This window comes from Panthera pardus, unplaced genomic scaffold (assembly GCF_024362965.1).
Source record: "Panthera pardus isolate Hobbes unplaced genomic scaffold, ASM2436296v1 HiC_scaffold_11, whole genome shotgun sequence".
Taxonomy (NCBI): domain Eukaryota; kingdom Metazoa; phylum Chordata; class Mammalia; order Carnivora; family Felidae; genus Panthera; species Panthera pardus.
Genome location: NW_026526666.1, coordinates 62,712,796 through 62,731,754, shown reverse-complemented (window position 1 = coordinate 62,731,754; position 18,959 = coordinate 62,712,796). Strand labels below are relative to the sequence as shown.

Below are 18,959 nucleotides of genomic sequence, written 5' to 3'. Positions count from 1 at the left end.
GCCTGTGAGCCGTGCAGAGCCCTGGAACCTGACTTGACAGACCGAGGGCCTTTGCAGAGCAGGTAGTGGCCCATCTGCAGGGGCTCTGGGAGAGGCACGGGCTAGGAGCTGGGCTGCTGCTGGGTGCTGCGGGGTGGGTTCCTGCGGCCAGGTTTGGAGTTGGATGTTGCTGAGGCGGCATCATGGGGTGCTGTGTGACTTTGGGGTGGTCAGTCTCTTTCTCTGGGCCTCAGTTTTCTGATCTGCAGAATGGAAGGCATTAGTCTTAAACGGTGCATATCTTTTTGAACTTGGACATTCTCTATGGGTCATTGGTCACTTGTAGAATGTTTCCTAGGCAAGGTCCCTTGGAAAAGCCTGAGTCAGAAACTTGGGCCATTCAACTTCCGCTTACATGCCTCCAAGAATGAGGAGTTCACTACGTTGCAGTTTGTTTTGTTTTGTTTTGTAGTTGCTTTTTAAAATGTTTATACTGGGGCACCTAGGTGGCTCAGTCAGTTAAGTGTCCAACTTTGGCTCAGGTCATGATCTTGCGGTTCGTGGGTTCGAGCCCCACGGCAGGCTCTGTACTAACAGCTCAGAGCCTGGAGCCTGCTTTGGATTCTGTGTGTGTGTCTCTCTCTGCCCCTCTGCCGTTCATACTTGCTTCTCTCTCTCAAAAATAAATAAACATTAAAAAAAACCAATAAACTGTCTACACTGATGCAAAGCCCTCAGCCCAGCCTTGCAGGGGCTGCATACGGTGTTTTGGCCTCCACTCCTCCTCCGAAACTCACCATCAGTGCCTAGGACATCAAATGCCAGGATTGAGTCAGGGCTTTCTGGGTACCAGCACGTTGAATTAAGGAGAAAATGTGGCCAATTCCTGTGTTCGTTTATTCGGTCCTTTGTCACTACCTGCGCCTGTTCCTGATCAAGGCCCACGCTGGGTTTGGGGTATGCAAAGTCAACTGGAGCATGGTCCCTGTGCCCCAGGAGCTCCCATTTGTGCAGGTGTAGAAACAGAATTTGAATTCAAGGGGTATGTGCCATGCTAATCATGATCTCCGACACATGGGTGCTTTGTCATACTCTAAATATCTTTTATTTTAGAGTAGTTTTTAAAAAAAGTGCTTCTTTATCTATTTTGAGAGAGAGTGGGAGTGAGTGCACAAGTGGGGGAGGAGCAGAGAGTGAGAGGGAGGGAGGGAGAGAACCCCAAGCAGACTCCGTGCCATCAGCACAGACCCTGACACGGGGCTTGATCCCATGAACCATGAGATCATGACCTGAGCTGAAATCAAGAGTTGGTTGTTCAACTGACTGAGCCACCCAGGTGCCCCTAGAGTAGTTTTTGATTTACAAAAAAAAGTTGTAGCTCAGAAGATCATACAGAAAGTTCCTATATACCCTACAGCCAGTTCCCCTGTTATTAACATTTTAATTGGTGTTGTACCTTTGTCACTATGAATGAACTAATATTGATGCTTAATTTGTAATGCTTTTTTAATACATTAACCTATTTAATCCTCAGAACAATGTTGTGAGGTTCTGGCTATGAGTATCCTCATTTTACAGGTTAGGAAACTGAGGCACAGAGAGGCAAAATAACTTGCTTAAGGCCGGGTAGCTAGTGGAGGACCCAGGAACCCCGGAACTCTTATTCTTAACCAATGGGATGCATTTTCTGTATGTCTGGGGGTGAGTGTAATGGCATAGGGGGTAGTCAAAGGGGGCTTCCTGGAGGAGGTGTTTGAACTGGCTCAGTACCATCAATACTGTATGTAGGGACACTTGGAAGGCAAGGGGAGCTCTGTGTCTGGGCCAGTTCTAGGTCTCTGCTGCCAATGCAGGTTCTGGCACCCAGAGTAGCTAGGGAGGAGAGGGCTGGGGGTGGGGAGTGGGCATGCATGGCGGGTGGACCCGCCACAGGACTCAGAGAGTGAAGGTGAGTCTGGGCCGAGGAGGATGTGGGTGGAAGGGCAAGCCAGAGAGGATGCTGGGAAGGAGGGCAAGCTGGGGATGGGGTCAGGAGCATGGTTGGTGGTCAGGAGAGGCCTGGCTGCACCTGAGGAAAACTGGAGAAGTTGTTTTGTTTGTTTGTTTGTTTTTGTTTTTGCCATTTAAAAATATTTCAAAATGTATCTCTAAGTGGTAGGAACTGCTTTTGTTTTTTTCCATTTTTAAAATTTAGTATTCTATTAAAAAATTTTTTTTCTTTTAACATTTATTTATTGTTGAGAGATAGAGTGTGAGCAGGGAAGGAGCAGAGAGAGAGGGAGACAGAATCCAAAGCAGGCTCCCAGGCTCCGGCTGTCAGCATGGAGCCCGACGCGGGGCCTGAACTCAGGAACTGCTAGATCATGACCTGAGCTGAAGTCAGACGCTCAACCAACTGAGCCACCCAGGCACCCCTATTATTCTATTTTTTAAAGTTTTATTTATTTTGAGAGAGAGAGAGAGAGAGAGAGAGAGAGAGAGACAGAGCGAGCGAGTGCAAGGGAGCCTGGGGCAGAGACAGAGAATCCCAAGCAGGCTCCGCACTGTCCGTGCAGAGCCTGACGTGGGACTTGATCTCACAAACCATGAGATCATGACCTGAGCTGAAATCAAGAGTCGAAGTCTTAACCAACTGAGCCACCCAGGCGCCGCTGTTTTCATTTTGTTTTGCTTTACGGTTATTTTTGTTGTCCAAGCCTAGATACAAATAAGGTTGCAACTGATTGCTGTGTCCCTCAAGTCTTTTTTTTATCTATAGGTGCTACGCCCCCCCCCAGCACCCTGTCCCCTCACCAAATCTCTCCTGGTCATCTGCCCTCTTAGTTCTCCATCATCCGGGTTTTGCTGTTAGCATCACTGTGGTGTCATTTAACATGCTCCTCTGTCCCTTGACAGTAAATTGGTCCTGGGGAAGGGCTTGAATGGGGCTCAGACTTGTTTGTGGGAGCTGCCTCTGTGGTGTGAAGATCACCTGGAGGGAGTGTTGGGGGGCTGGAGGCTTAAGGTGGCCCCCGAGGAAGTTGGGCAGTGGCCCTGGGGAAGGAGTGACCCTGGGGAAGGAGCCGGTTTTGGCTTGAGCTGTGGGATGGAAGAGAGTCAGGAAGGAAGAAAAGCTCAGGAGTCCAAATGGGTGTCTGCTTGGCTTTGGAGATGGAGGAGGAGGGAGGAGGGGGGTAGTTGGGGGATGAGGAGGAGGGGGAGGAGAAAGAGAGGAAAGAGGAGGAGGATGAATAGGAGGGGGAGGAGGAGGAGGGGGATGAAGAAGAGACACCAATCTCTCTCTTTTTTTTTAGCACCACAGAAAATAGACTGTTATTTTTATTTCAGGGATCATGGAATTTTTTTCCCAATTTCTTATAATGAAAACTTTCAAAGTTATAGAAAAGTTGCATAGTGCAATGATCACCACCAGCGAGATTCAAGAATTAACATTTTTTGCTACATATGCGTTATCTATATATGGATAAGTAAATACACAGACTTCTCTCTGTTTTTTTCTGAACTATTTGAAAGTAAGTTGCAGATATCATGACACTCATCCCTCCATATGTCAGCACACATCTCCAAAAAACGACAGTCCCTTCCACGGGGACCAGTTAGGACCGCTAACAACATGAACAGAAATGGACAAGTCCTTGGCAAACATGAGCTCCTGTTATTCACGGAGCTCCCAGCACCGGCTCTGTCTTACCTCCTCTAGCCTGACCCTCAGTAGTCACGCCTTCTCTGTACTTTACAGACAAGTAGATAGGCTCAGAGAGGCAGTGACTCATCCCAGGTCATACGACTCAGTAGTGTGACAGTCACGGTAGAACTTGGCTGGAGCCCAGGCCTTTGTGGCTCTTGCCACTGTGTCCACTGCCACCCCTTGACAGGCAGTCCCCTTGGAAGGGACCCTTCCTAGCCTTGGGGAAGAGGCTGTGCCTTTGGGAAAGAAATTAGCCCTGTGCTGTCCATGTTTGTGGCCCAGGCACAGAGAGGTGAAAGGACTTGCTCAAGGTCACTCCAGCCTCTGCCTCCTCCTCATAGGCTATCAGCTGGGCACACTCTGTGCCTCCGGTTAGACACAGAGCAGGTGAGGTGGCCCCTCTAGGGAGTCTGACTGTTCATCTGGACACGGGAATTATTCCAGAGGGACAGACTGCACCTGGAAAAGGTGGGGCCAGTGTAATCAACAGAACAGTCTAGAACCCTGACTCCGTCACTTTTTAGCTGGGTGGCCTTGGGCAAATGGCTTACCCTCTCGGGTGTTCAATCCACTCTAATGTAAGCTTGTCAAGCTTATTTGGAGACTCTAATGAGGTAATGCTTGGGACAGTGTAAAGCATTCTTTAATGTTTCCATTTTCCTTCCCACCCCTTGTTTATAGTCCCTTGCACATAGTAGGCATTCAGCAGATGTGGGATGCATTCATTCAGTAGGCCACTGTCTATGGAGGACCTACCCTGTGAGGTGTGCTAGGCCTTGAAGTCAATGGTGAGCAAAGCAGATGTGATCCTTGCCCCAGTGGAGCTTAAGGATTGTGGGGGAGACAGAGGCCCCCTCTGTTGAAGTGTTGGGAGGATGAACCGTATCGGGCTTTGGGTGGGGGCAGGTTCCCTGAAGAGGGGACTGTGGAGCCACAAGCAAAAAGAAGCTTGAGCACTCACTGGACAAGGGGGAGATGAGTGAAACCACAACCCCTCTCTCAGCCTCCACTCTCCCACCTGTACAATGAGGTACTAACACTGTCTTGCCAGCTTGCTTTGAGGACTCGGTGACATTGCCAATGTGACCATGCTCCGTAAGCCATGACATTTCTCTGCCAGTTGCCTTCAGCAGAGGCCCTGCAAATATCTGGGGCCCCTCTTCCCTCACTCTATCCCCAGTGGAAGGCTCACCTCCTGCGCTTCTCTCCCCAGTGTCGGACAAGTGGTGAATATCAAGGCCAAGGTGAACCGGGCCTTCAACTCTAGCATGGAGGTGTGTGGGGTGGGTGCTGCCTAGGGGTGGGTAGGTGGGTGGGTAGGTTTTCTACCTCTTCTCCCTACTCAGCCCCCAGCTTGGCCACACTCACACCCGCAGAGCCCTGGTCGAGGCAGCAGAGTTTTGAAACAGCTGGCAGGGCTGGGGGGGATCCTAAGGATCTTCCTGTCCAACACCCCCTAGCACAGAAGTGAAACTGAGGCCCAGGGAGGGGAAGAGGCTTGTCCCAGGTCATCAGGTCACGTAGATTCCAATTTGCGACTGACTTCCAGTCTCCTTGGTCTTCACCCTTAACCTAAGACTCTCTTCAGCAGCCAGGTGGTCACGGGAAAGCAGGGAAGGCAGCTGCCATGCCTGACCCTGGAGGCAGCAGGACTGGAGTAGGGAGAGCCTGAACTGCAGTCCGTTAGCTTACCTCCCATAGCCTCTGTCTCCCCATCTGTGAAATGGGAACATGAGTCCTATGCTGCAGGGTTCTTAAGTGATGCACAGGGCTCTGTAAGCTCTGTGGACGCCAGGCTCAGGCCATGTCCCTCAGCTGGGCCACTGAGGCTGGGGCAGCCAGACTGCCTCTGGATATGCCCTGGGTACCCCCCAGATGTCTGTCTTTTCAATGTAGCCAACGTTTTACGTACTTTAAGTCCTTTGCTAGGTTCAGTCTCATTTTCATTCCCTCTGTAACCCTGTCCGGGCAGGTATGCTCACTCCCATTGCATTCATTCACTCCCTCATTCATTCATTCATTCATTCATATTTTAAGCAGGCTCCATGCCCAATGTGGGGCTTGAACTCATGACCCCGAGATTAAGAGTCACATGCTCTACCGGCTGAGCCAGCCAGGTGTCCCCATGCTCACTCCCATTTTATAGATGAGGAAGCCAAGGACCAGAGAAGGGAAGTGACTTGCCCAAGGCTTTCCAGGGATCCAGGGGTAGAATCAGAACCTATCCCAGGTTTCTGGCTGTCTAGACTCAGTAAGTGATAGAAGAATATGAGGTCTGGCCTGGGGTGGGACTTCCTGTCTCGTTGAGCTGTGGAACCTCAGGTCGGGAGCTCTGTTTCTCCCCTCCTCACTCCTCCCACCCTTTCTTCCTCTCCAGGTGGGCATCCAGGTGGCCTCTGAGGACCTGTGCTCCGAGAAGCAGTGGAACGTGTGCAAGGCCTTGGCCACCTTTGTGGCCCACCGGGAACTCTCCAAGGTGGGGGCTATCCCCGGCTGCATAATGCGGCTGGACCACCCAGCCAGTGCTTGTCAAGGCTGGCCAGGACCAGGGTGGTGAGGCTGGGGACTGACCGAGGGGTGCAGGTGGGGGTGCTTCAGGGAATCCACAGCCCCCAGAGGCGGCTCCCCCTACCTGTGTTCAGACCCCAGGCACCTTCCATCTCTCCTCTTCCCCACCTACTCCTGTGTGTCTCACACGGGGATTCTTCAGGCTTATCATTCCCTCACACGTCCTATAGATGCCCCTAGTCCTGGATGCCTTTGCCCAAGAAATGGGACTGGGGCATTTGGAGGGTGAAAGTGATGTATCAGTCAACACGGAAACAGGAAGATGGGGACAAAGAGGGCACAAAGACTTGTAGCTATCCAGCCGCCCCAAGTGTGTGACGATGCTGGGGCATAGGCACTCCTGCTGTTTCAGGAAACCCGTCCTGAGCACCCCCCGTGCCAACCCCGCCCACAGGTGAAGCTGAAGCAGACCACGCCGCAGACGGAGGAGGAGAAGACCGAGCACAGTGTGGCGGCTGAACGGCGGCGCATGCGGCTGCTCTACGCGGACACCATCAAGGACCTCCTGGCCAACTGCGTCATTCAGGATGGTGAGCGGCCGTGGGTGGGGAGGGCAGCGGGCATGCTACATGTCCTCTGTCCCAGGCCCCCAGTGGGCAGAGGGAGGAAGGGAGTCTCCTTGGAACGTCCACTCACTGTCCTGATGGCCCTCTCGCTTCAAAGTCTGCTTCAGGGAAGGGTCTTTTTGGGCCTCTTGCTCAGCTCCCGGGAGCCGTGAAGATGGAATTAGGACGTCAGGAAAACCCTTTGTTATCCAAAACGTGTTGGGGAAGGTACTGTTGAGCGTGGCCTTGAAGACTGTAGGTTTTTTTTTTTTTTTAAAGCACATATATATATATGAACACATAGATATACACACATAGATATATACACATATATACATAAATCATATAGATATAAATACAGAATAAAAAGCAAGACTCTCTCCCCCCCAGAACCCAGGCTCCCTCCAGTTACTCATTTTGGGAGATCTTTCCAGAAGATTCCCTGCATATTTAAGCATGCTGTGTATTATTTAGCCCTCTCTTTTTACCCAAAAGGGAACATACAGAACATACTGTTCTGTATCTTCCTTCCTTCCCCTTGAAAGTACATGTTGGAGATTGTTCTATACCAGCACACAAAGATCCCCTGTGGACGAGGAGGATTTTGACAGATGGAGAGATAGGGAAAGGTTTTCCTGACAGAGAGCACAGGCTGGGCAAAGGCCCAGAGGGGTAACCTTGGATTCACTCACCAGTCTCCAGAGCGTTAGGACGTGGAGTCTTCCTTGAAACCTAAAGGAGGCAATTAATTATAGGACAGTTCAAAGTGGTCCAGCCGCCCAGGGTGGAAGAGAACAGGTGCAACCAGCTGCCTCAGTCAAGCAGTGAGAGGGGCTCTGAGTTCTGTGTGCCTTATGTATGCAAGGTCTGGGGGCTATGGCTTGGGCGGGGGGGGGGGGGGCTCCCAGCTCTTCCTACTGTCATTGAGATTCCCCAGGGCCACCGATCCACTGCAGCCCTCCTAAATCCCTCTTGTCCTGATAGCCCTTCCACACAAAGGTTAGTCCAGATGCCTTAGCCTGGCATCTGGGCCCTTGGCGGGCCATGCGTCTTCACCTGGTGCTGTCCTCCTACTTGCCCTCAGCTCCAACCCAGCCACGGCCTCATTGCTTCCTGGGACTGTCCTACCTGCCCGGTCTCCAGCCCTTGGCTCAGGCCCCCTCAAGCTCTCCCCTCCCTGTCTGTGGCATCTCGGAGCAGCCTGCAAGCCAAGCAAAAGGCCACCTCTCTGATGGGCCCTCCCTGACAAGTCTCTCCCTGGCACCTCTTTGAGTTGGGCGGGTGGGGGTTGTATCAGTATCTGCTCCTCTGACCCGCAGGGCCCTGCCTACTCTCTGGCCTCTCCTGCTGAGGATCTCCTGATGCCATTGCCCCAGAGGGACAGGGCCTGTCGGGGCAGAGGGAGGGAAGAACTATCCTTTTGAGAGTCTGTCTCCTGACTGCGGTGCCAAGCACTCTCGGGTCACGACCATACTCCATCTGCATGACCCTGATGGGCTGGGTTTGACATCTGCCCCTTCACAGCTGAGGACACAGGTTTAGAGAGGCTTACTTGGCTGGCCCGGGTCACATAACCTGAACCTGAGGTTCAGACCCAGCTGTGTCTTCTCTCAAAGTGGCTGTCCTGCCCACTGCCCCGAGACAGCCTCCTCTCCCCCGTCCTGTGTCCTCCTGTTCCTCACCCAGGGCCAGCGCACGTAGTGCTGAGTCAGTAAAAGAATCTGGATGACAGAGATCGTGCTGGTGGCGGGGCCCCTGCGTTTGCCCAGTGGGAGGGTCTGCCCTTGGGAACTTCTCCCCTTCCCACCTCCCTCCCTCTGTCCTTCCCGGTCAGATCTGGAGAGTAGAGACTGCAGCTGCATGGTGCCGGCCGAGAGGACCCGTGTGGAGAGCGTGGAGCTGGTGCTGCCCCCCCATGCCAATCACCAAGGCAATACCTTTGGGGGCCAGATCATGGCCTGGATGGAGAACGTGGCCACCATTGCAGCCAGGTGAGGGGAGAGTGTGCTGCCTCTGCTTCCCTTCCTTTCTCTCCCTTCTTCCCTTGGCCAGCTCCCTCTGGGCCGGGAGGGGTGGGAACCCCCAGCTTGGCATTGGCATTCAAGGCTTCAGGAGCTTGGCTGTTCTGTTAGGGTAGCCTGGGGCTTTCAGACCCAGAGAACCAGAGAGGAGTGGTTTTCTGTGAGCTGGCCTTTCCTTCCTTGTCTTAAAAAAAAAAAACCCAGGGTCACCCGGGTGGCTCAGTCGGTTAAGCACTGACTTTGGCTCAGGTCATGATCTCATGGTTTGTGGGTTCGAGCCCCGCATCCAGCTCTGTGCTGATAGATGAGAGCCTGGAGACTGCTTTGGATTCTGCGTCTCCCTCTCTCTCTGCCCCTCCCCTGCTCGTGCTCTGTCTTTAGAAAATAAATAAGCATTAAAGAAAAAATTAAAAAAAAAAAAAAACCCCACAGTCCCACCGCCTACATTGGAAATGCCAAGCCCCTTGGAGCTAGGGCCTCCCCTTGACCTGGCCCTGCCTGCTGTCTTCTTGTATCTTAGGTCCCCAGGTGCACGTCAAGCCATTTGCCCTTCCCCACCCCCTCCCCGAATTCCCAGCCTCTGCCTCTGCTCCTGCTCTAACCTGCCTCCGTGCCACCTCGCTACTTTTGGTCTGCTAAAATCCAGGAAGCCTCTCTTAACGGTTCCCTTCTCCCTACGGGTGAAAATAATTCCTTCCTTCTTCTATAATCTCTGCACTTGTCTGGGGCTTGTTCTTCTCTAAATATTGGGGTCTTTTTTTATAGTTATGCTAATGGACTTTCCCTGACTGATGCCCTAGTACCTGCATGACTTTGTATTTGCGGGGAGTGTCTTCCTCAGCCAGGGGGATTACCCCTCACCTCTGAAGAGCCTGGCTCGAACGGCCCCTCCCCTGTGTTTACCCTGTGGGACACAGCGCATACGCAATGCCATTTTGGGCAGCCCTATCTCAGAATAAGTTCACAGCGCAGATAGTCACGGCAGGCTTCCTGGAGGAGAGCTCTTCAGCTGGGCCTTGAGTGACAAGTAGCTTTGGGTAACCGGGAGGGGGGTGTTAGGTAGTAGAAGCAGCAGGTGCTGGGCGTAGAGGTTGAAGGAAAATGGGGAAGGGATTTGCCCCAAGCCCTGTTCTTTCTTCTGTCCCCTCAAGCTCAGCTGCTTGAGTGCACATAGACCTGACTGTTCTAAGCTATGAAAGGGGACTTTAGTTCTGTTCTTCTGGGCAGAAGTGTCCTGGGCCAGGTGGGAGTGGGGGGGCCAGAGGGCGGTGCATGTGATTCTGGGCTGGGTCTGTGGATGGGGGCAGGGGGAGAGTCTGGCCCAAGCCCGTGGCTGAAGCACCAGGGGCTTTTGTCCTGTCTCCCCGCCCCCAGCCGGCTGTGCCGAGCCCACCCTACGCTGAAGACCATTGAGATGTTCCACTTCCGGGGCCCCTCCCAGGTTGGGGACCGCCTGGTGCTCAAGGCCATCGTCAACAACGCCTTCAAGCATAGGTAAGGGGAGGGACCGGGGGCCCCCCCGGGGGCTGAGGGTTCTTCCTGACCCAAGAAGGGGCCCAATTGCAAAGCTGCCAGGGACGCTTCCCCTTGTAGACGAGGCCTGTGAGGTCTAAACCCTGCCCGGCTGCTGGGCCCCTTCACCATGACCGAGTTTCGGCTCTGCTGTTCCCTCCTCTGGATTCCCCAGCCCTGTGCCTCCTGTTGTCTCGGGATCGTATCCTATGCTCTCTGTCTCTGTCTCTCTTCCCAGCCCCTGCCTCTGGGCCTGCCATGCTGTGCATGCTCAGATCACAGGGCCAGTGTTCTCTCATTTGCCAAATCCGTTCCTACCTTTTCCCTAAAACAACAATTAGGTCCCAGAGCCCTTAATTTGGAATGAATCCTGCTACCTCCAAGAAAGCTTACTTTAAATATCTGTCTTTGTTGGTGATTTCAAAGATCATCGTGTAGTTGTTAAAAGTGAGGATGCCAGGCTCCCGGGGTTCGAGTTTGGCTCGCTCCTTACCGGCTGTAAAGGCTGGACTTTAGGCAAATTTCTCACTGTCACTGAGCTTCAGTTCTTTTGTCTGTAAAATGGAGCTCACCACAACTAAATCCTAGCTGTGAGGGTTCCATGAGGCGTTACTGGTGGCGTGCCAGAGAGAATGTTCAGTGAGGGATTATTACTACTGTCATCGTCATTGTTCACAGTCTGACCAGCACACATCCTGTGGCTGTGCAGGGGAAAAAACCCTGAACCAGGAGCTGCGAGGCCCCGTTTCCAGTCCAGCTTCTCTTCCAGACTGCTGTGTGACCTTGGCCCAGTGATTGCCCTATTCTGGGCCTCGGTTCCCCCTCTGCATAATGACCGCATTCTGGGATCATAGAGCCCCCTAAGTGAGGGGGTGTGGGGGCGTGGACAGGTGTGCGTGCACATGTGTGTGGGTGCATGTGTGCGTATGTGCACGTGTGTGTTGGGGAGGGGACGTGGGCTCAGGAAAGTCTGTCCAGCATGGAAGCAGCCCTCCCTCTCTCTCAGCATGGAGGTGGGCGTGTGCGTAGAGGCTTACCGCCAGGGTGCTGAGACCCAACGGCGGCACATCAACAGCGCCTTCATGACCTTCGTGGTCCTAGACGCGGATGACCAGCCTCGGACTCTGCCCTGGATTCGGCCCCAGCCCGGGGTGAGTGGCACCCTGCCCCGCCACCAGCTCCCCTCCCTCTCTGCCCAAGAGTGGGGGTGGTGCGGGAGTGATGGGCTCAGCCCTGCCCCTCTGCTGGGGCACAGCCAGCTCTGAGTGCCTTGTTGCCCCTGGAGATGCCCTTGTGCAAGGCAGGCACCTTGGCCTAGCTCATGGTTAGGTGTTGACAGGCATTCGTGAGCCTGCAGGGTTGGAAAAGCACGGGCTTTGGGGGCAGGGGTGGGTTGAAACTCTCCTCTTCCGTGTTCTACTGGGTGCCCTCTGCAAGTTTCTGGTCCCTGCCAGTAAAGTGGGTGTATCTACACCCCTGCCTCACAGGGATGTTGGGGGGGAGCTGAGGGACACTGACCCTGTGCCTGGCTGTGCCCTGTAGGCACTCCGTAAATGGTGACCATTACGAGGAGGTGACAGGAGAGCAAGAAGCACAGGGACGAGAGTCAGGGGCTTGGGTTCAAAGGCCGTCTCTTAAAAAATGCGATCTTGTGCCTCCTGTGGGCCAGTCCCCGGCTTGCTTCTGGGAGGCCTGGGGTGACTTTGGAGGAGCACTCCCTCTCGCTGGGAAGGCCCCCCACCCTGCCTGCCGGCCTCACAGGGCTGAGCACTGGCTGTAAAAACCCCCCACTCCACAGCTGGGCGCTGGGCAGTTGACAGTGGTGGGGTGGGGGAGGGGAGGAACCGGCACATGAGGGACCGTGCCATTTAATGCTCATGAGTGAGGGGACATTCGAGGCAGTGGGTGAGAGGGTGGGCTCCGGGTCAGGCCATCAGTATTCTGTTCCTGGCCCCGCTTCTTACCCCTGCCGCCTTGGGCAAGCCACCAACCTTTCTGTGTCTCAGTTTCCTCCTCTGTGAAATGGGGATAACATGAGTCCCAACTTCAGAGAGCTGTTGTGAGGCTTATTTGAAATTTTGCCTGGGAAGTGCTTTAGAAGAGGCCTGGTAGCAGCAAGTGCTCGGTAAACGTGGCTTCTTCCTAGCATTGTGAGTGCCCTTGGGGATCCCCTGGTGCAGAGGAGGAAATCGAGGTCCAGCGAAGGCAGGTGGTGTTCCCAAAGTCGCTCAGAGCCTGAGACCCTCTGAGCTCAGACTGAGCTGGAGCTCAGAGACTTGGCACTTTGCTGTCCAGGTTGCCTTGACTCTGGCTGCCCCGGTGAGACCTGAACTCCATTTCAGGGCTGAAGGACCTCCTTGGGCCCGTGGGGGGGCAGAGGGTAAGGGGAGCGGGGAGGAGGGTGAGAGCCGGTTGTGTTGCCCGCATTGTAGTCCGTCCCTGCGTCTCTCCCCAGGATGGCGAGCGGCGGTACCGAGAGGCTAGTGCCAGGAAGAAGATCCGACTGGACAGGCAAGTGTGGGTTGGGTGGAGGGAGGGGACACGGGTTCAAGGGCCATCCTCCTGTTCCCCAGGCCCGGGGGACTCGCATTTCTTCAGTGCCGCCCCTGTGCTGGGCACTGGGCTGGGCCCTTTATATCCACGCAGCCTCACTACACTGCGGTCTTCCTGGTCCATTGTACAGGCGAGGACACTGAGGACAGAGGGGTTAGGTGGCCATGGGCACACAGATAGGAATGATGGGCAGAGTGAGAACTTGAACCTGGCCGGGTCTGGCCAATTCTAAATCCTGTGTTCCTTCCTTTGATTCTGATGCCTGTCGGGCAGACGAAGAAAGAAAGGTTCTGGGGCACCTGGGTGGCTCAGTTAAGTGTCTGACTCTTGATTTCAGCTCAGGTCACGATCTCACGGTTCATGAGTTCAAGCCCCGCATTGTGCTCTGCACTGACAATGCGGACTCAGCTTGGGAATCTCTCTCCCTCTCTCTCCGCCTCTCCCCCACTTGCTCTCTCTCTCTCTCTCTCTTTCTCTCAAAATAAATAAGTAAATATTAAAAAGAAAGGTCCTGAGAGGAGATACAGTTGCTCAAGATGCACAGCCAGGTGTGAATGACTCTGCTGTCAGAGCACTTTACCGACCTGAAAGTGCTGGAAATGTACTGGGGTTCACCATCTGCGTTAATGGGAAAAGGGTGCATCTGTGGAGCACCTACCAGTGTCCTCCTGGCGACCCTGTAAGGCAGATGTGACTCCCAGCCCCCTGTACAGAGGAGGACACAGAGGCGCAAGGGTGAAGTTGCTTTAGGCAGAGCCGACTGCTCAGTAAGGGTGGGGGCACCGAGCCTGCACCCGGCGCCCTTCCCCGCTGCCCGGTCCAGCTCCACTTGTGACCAAGTCTGGATGGTCCCACCTGCTCTTTTCTGTTGCCCCGCTCGCTAGTCTGCCTGGCCAGATAGGAGTCCCTCCCAGCCTGCTGGGCTGAGCACAGGGAGTGAAGTCTTCTGGAAGACATGGGCTCCCAAGGGGCCATGGTTGTCTTTTTCCCTCTCCCAGGAAGTACATTGTGTCCTGTAAACAGACAGAAATGCCCATCTCTGTCCCCTGGGACCCGAGCAACCAGGTAAGACTTCCTGCTCTGATTGGACAGTTCTCAGGCCCAGGGTGGGGGCGGGGGGACCCTGACTCTCCCTTCTCGTCAGAGTGGGTTTGGAAGTGGTCCAGAAGGGGACAGGATATTATGTCGTGCCTCAGGACTGGTACAGTTAGCAAAGGGCTTTCCCCTGTCCCTCTGTTTGGCTGAGGGAGCTGAGGCCCCGAGAAGACGGTCACACAGTGAGTCTGCCCAAGGCTGGGCCTCCTGTCCCGAAGCCCAGGGCCCGGCACCCACCCGCCTTCAGAGTTCGATGTGCTTTCCCCCAGTCCAGCACAGCCTCAGCACAGAGCCCCTCAAGGGGAGAGCGTGAGGCTTCTCTATGTGCTCTGTTCAGGTGTACCTGAGCTACAACAACGTCTCCTCCCTGAAGATGCTCGTGACCAAGGACAACTGGGTGCTGTCCTCAGAGATCAACCAGGTAGCCAATCCCATCCACCCAGCAGAGGCGACTGATCTCAAGCAGTAGAGATTCCCTCAAAGCACTCATGTCATAAGGGGATTTCTTAAAAGGATTTGGATGGGACCATGAAACCAGCCCAGTTATAGAAACACCGCTGCTCCCACAAGGCCTGGAGTGGAGAACCCACAAATCTTCCTCTCCTGCCTGCCTACCATTTTGCCCCCAACCTCTCATCTCTGCTGCTCTCTGCCCTGCTGCTTCCTCCCTCTCTCTGCTCCTTCTTCCCTGTAGGGATGGGGACAGGGGACAAGCATGGGTTGAGGGAAAACATGAGCTTTGCCCATGCCCTGGGGAGAGTCACTTCCCCACCTGTGACATTAGGGGGTTCAGTGGGTGCCTGACTCTAAGGATCTACTCCATTGTTGCCTCATTGTTTCTTTTTTTTTTTTTATAATTTTTTTTTTTAACGTTTATTTATTTTTGAGACCGAGAGAGACAGAGCATGAACGGGGGAGGGTCAGAGAGAGGGAGACACAGAATCTGAAACAGGCTCCAGGCTCTGAGCTGTCAGCACAGAGCCTGACGCGGGGCTCAAACTCACGGACCACGAGATCATGACCTGAGCTGAAGTCGGCTGCCCAACCGACTGAGCCACTCAGGCACCCCAGTCATTGTTTCTTGAGATACCCTCCTGTCTACCTGTCCTGAATTCTCTCAACAGCCCATTTTCATGGGGATGGGACTAAGGTTCAGAGAGGTTGAGTCACTTTTTTACAGTCACACAGCAAGTCAGTGGCAGGTTTGAGCTTCTAGCCCTGGTCTCCAGCATCGGAGTCAGCCCCCCCCGCCCCCCGCCCCCAGCATAGGCTGGGGAGGTGGTGCAGGAACGAGGCCGCCCTCTGTCCCATGCAGGTCCGCCTGTACACCCTGGAGGACGACAAGTTCCTCTCCTTCCACATGGAGATGCTGGTGCAGGTGGAAACAATCCAGGCCTTCCTGCTGCTCTCAGACCTGCTTCGGAGGCCCGAGTGGGACAAGCACTACCGGTGAGGGCCAAGGTGCCAGTGGGGCAGGGTGCTTTTCTCAGGCCTGTTGGGAAGGTGGGCCTTCAGGGGTGTCCTTCTGTTGAGCCATCCCCCATTATGCTTGGCCCCTACTGGGCATCGTCGGGGCGGGCGGGTGGGAATTACAGTTATGCGTTCGGTGGGTGTCAGAGTCAAGGGCGTTCTGAGCCCTCAGGGAAGGGACTGAGCCTGGAATTGGAGTTGGAGGCCTGGGTTTAAATCCTATTTCTGGCCCAACTGGCTGTGTGACCTCAGGCAAGTCACTTCCTTTCTAGGTCTCAAGTTTCCCTCTTCTTAAAATGGGTACTTGAAGTGTGGGTCATGCACCTGCACTCTGGATAGATCAGTGATTTTCAAACCATGTTCTGTGGGGTCCTGTGTCCCCAAAGAAGGCTCAGGGACCACTTGGGGTGGGGGGTAGAACGCTGAGGGGGCAGGTGGGCCCCTTCCCAGACTCAGGGTAACTAAAGGAATGGCCGATTTGATGAATTCACCCAGTTTGCCAGCTCTTCTTATGGATATGTGCATGCATATGTTATTTTTGAATGTAGTGAGTTACTGAATATAAATGTTATTCCTGTGAATACATTTGTTCCCTGAATTTACTGATTCTTCAGGCGAATATTTTCTTCCTGAATTTAACCAAGGAAGAGAAATCTGTTCTTAGGAAAATAGCCAAAATTTCAGTGTTTAATATGAGAATGTTAAAGTTGAAACTGGTATTTTTTCAAATCCCTTTAAAGTCATTTTCTGTTGTGCCAACACCTTACTTTGGGGAGTTCTTTGATCATTTCTCCAATTGGCTGCTTATGAGGAGCCTGTATTCCTGAGCATCTCCATAGGGAGGGTCTGTAGGTTTGGCAAATTGATTTTTGACCAATTGCCTTCCCCTTTCTACTCCCATCTAACTCACCAGCGTGGGCCTACTTGTGGCTCTTTCTACACAGGCTTTCTGTTTAAGGTTTTGGTGCAAAAAAGGCTGTTGTTTAAAAAAAAAAAAAAAGCCTTGGTCTAGGTGACCCCAGGCCTGTTGGTAGTGACATTCTACAAAGCTGGGAGGTGATTTGGTGGTAGATGTTGGGGGTGTTGGGCCTACGATAGGAAGACTTCTTGGAGGAGGCAGGCTGGCGTGGGCCTTGAAGGCCAGGTCAGATCTTGACCCTTGGTGGGATTGGTGGGGAGAGTGTCCCAAGGGGAAAGGGAACCCCTAGCTGCTTCCTCCCACCCCACCGATAGCATCCTGTTCATGAGACAGCCTCTGAAGGTGAGTGAGAGAGCAGGGCAGAGAGTGGTGGGTTTGGACATGGTCGTGTGTGTTTCTGTGTGGATGTCCTTGTGTGTGTGCACGTGTGTTGGTGTAAGCCTCTGCGTCGTACCTGGACACATATGTGCAGCATGCCCGGGCCCAAGGGGCGGAACTCTGGCACCTGTCAGTACGAGCACATCTCAGCCTGAATGGCTTTGTGGCTGTGGGCAGGTTATTTTCTGAGTCAGCCCCTCATGTGTAGGGATACTGAGAGCACCTCCTGCATGGGCCACTGTGGATTCAAGGACACAGTGCATGGAAAGCTCTTAGAGCAATGCCTGACACATGGCAGGTGCTCACAACCAGTAAACTGTCCCACATCGGTGCGGGCGTGTGCACCTGCAGACAGGTACAGACACCGTGGTGTGTGTGTGCACTGGTGGGTATCTGTGTGTCTGTGCATGTGTGTACGCTCACAGGTGTGCATGTCTTTGTTCCCATGTCTGTATGTGTGTGCATTTGCCTGTGGACACGTCTGTGTGAGCTCCTGTGCGTGTGTGCGTGTGTGTGTGTGTGTTCATGTGCAGCTTGGCCTGGCCTTTCTGCCCTCCTGTGGTCCCTGCTGAGCAATGTAGGTGGTAAAGTCCCCCAGACGTCTGCTCAAGAAGGCTGCGGCATGGGAAAGCCTGGGCCAGTGTGACTCCCTTGAACCCTGATCTCTGGGCCTCCCTACAGGAGCGTGGAGCTAGTGCAGCAGGTGGATGAGGATGATGCCATCTACCACGTCATCAGCCCTGCCCTTGGCGGTGACGCCAAGCCCCAGGACTTTGTGATCCTGGCCTCTCGGCGGAAGCCGTGCGACAACGGGTGGGTGTCCGCCTGCTGAGGTAGGAGGTGGGCGGGGCTTGTTAACCCCCACCCGGGAGGGGGCGTCAGCTTAGCCTCAGAGCTCTGCTTTCTGCCTGCTGCGGACTTCAGGCACCACTTGGCTTTTCTGGGCTGCCGTGGCCTTGCTGTGGGTAGAGTGGAGGACGAGGGGACACATCTCCCCTCTGGCCACTTGTGCTCTAAGGCGGGGTGGCCTGTGTCCCTGGGGTGGTGAGGCTGCCTCACCCCGGTCATGGACAGGCCCTTGCTCATGTGGCCACCTCCTTGGCCTCACCCCCTGAGGGCGCCATGTTGGCTGAAAAGTGGGAAGGCTGCCTGCCCGCTGTGTCAGGATAGTCGGCATCACTTCCGCTAGAGACAAGCACAGAAGAATGAAGCATGAAATCCCAAAGTGTGTGACTCCTTCGAGTGGCTGCAGTGGAGGGGCTTTTCCAGAAGATGTACAGTAAAGCCAGGCTGGCTCCTGGCAGATTCAGGGCTGCTGACCCACAGGTGCCTCCTCTCTCTAGCCTGGTCCAGAGCCAGGCCTCAGGCCTTTAAGAGTTTATGGGCCTTAGACTCTGGTGAGAATGTCTGAGTGGAGGGGGCTCTGGAGCCTCAGCTGGGAAGAGCAGGCCCTCACCTCCTTGTGTGCCCCTCTCTGCCCTTTGTCGGCTCCAGGGACCCCTATGTCATCGCGCTGAGGTCCGTTACACTGCCCACGCACCCCGAGACACCAGCATACAGGCGCGGGGAGACCCTCTGCTCAGGCTTCTGCTTCTGGCGAGAGGGGGACCAGCTGACCAAGGTGAGGCCCGGTGTACCCCTCCCCCCAACAGTGCCCCCAAAGCCACATGCGTGTCCAGAGCTCTGTGCTGCAGGCTCAGTCAGTCCCATACCTGGGCCCCACCTGCCCCCCCCCCACCCCCCCAGCAGGCTCTCTTCTAGCTTGGGGCAGCCTAAGAGTGTCAGGGGCTGAAAACAAGCCTTCATTAAGATCTAATCTGTGCAGAGACAAGACTCCAGGGTCTCGGAGAAAGCTCTGGATGCTGAGGGCAGAGGCCTGGGTTCTGATCTAAAATTCAGCTCATTATTTATTTACTTATATACCTCTCTCGTCTGGGAAGACTTTATACGGCTCTCAGGGCCCATAAAACTCAGCAGGGCAGCCAGTGCTAATTGAAAATGCGGGGGAGGAGGCTGAGAGCGAGCGAGGGCGGGGGTACTGCAGCTCCCCATCCTTGAGGCACTGCTGCATTAGGACCCCAAGACTCACTCCGGCAGGGACTAGGCTGGTGTTCGCTAACTTAACACCCTTAACCTGAGGAGCTTCTCAGCACGATCCCTGGGCTTATTTCTAACTTGTTTCTACGACCCTGGAGTATCACCGTTTATCCACGCTGGGCTCTGGACACCCA

The 18,959-nt window shown here is 54.3% G+C and overlaps 1 protein-coding gene across 6 annotated transcripts in view; it reads left to right on the top strand.

The window, feature by feature from the left end:
* Positions 1 to 18,959, top strand: part of ACOT11 (acyl-CoA thioesterase 11) — a 53,813-nt gene that overhangs the window by 30,395 nt on the left and 4,459 nt on the right. For 3 of the 6 annotated variants that reach the window (XM_053894987.1, XM_053894990.1, XM_053894992.1), the window contains 12 exons: positions 4,881 to 4,950; positions 6,045 to 6,143; positions 6,630 to 6,765; positions 8,615 to 8,771; positions 10,176 to 10,295; positions 11,320 to 11,464; positions 12,769 to 12,824; positions 13,865 to 13,931; positions 14,299 to 14,382; positions 15,277 to 15,410; positions 17,410 to 17,541; positions 18,223 to 18,349. In XM_053894987.1, coding sequence (XP_053750962.1) covers positions 4,881 to 4,950; positions 6,045 to 6,143; positions 6,630 to 6,765; positions 8,615 to 8,771; positions 10,176 to 10,295; positions 11,320 to 11,464; positions 12,769 to 12,824; positions 13,865 to 13,931; positions 14,299 to 14,382; positions 15,277 to 15,410; positions 17,410 to 17,541; positions 18,223 to 18,349 — 1,327 coding nt within the window. Of the gene's footprint in view, positions 1 to 4,880; positions 4,951 to 6,044; positions 6,144 to 6,629; positions 6,766 to 8,614; positions 8,772 to 10,175; positions 10,296 to 11,319; positions 11,465 to 12,768; positions 12,829 to 13,864; positions 13,932 to 14,298; positions 14,383 to 15,276; positions 15,411 to 17,409; positions 17,542 to 18,222; positions 18,350 to 18,959 lie in introns of all 6 variants that reach the window. The other 3 variants (XM_053894979.1, XM_053894981.1, XM_053894994.1) reach the window with 3 other exon arrangements.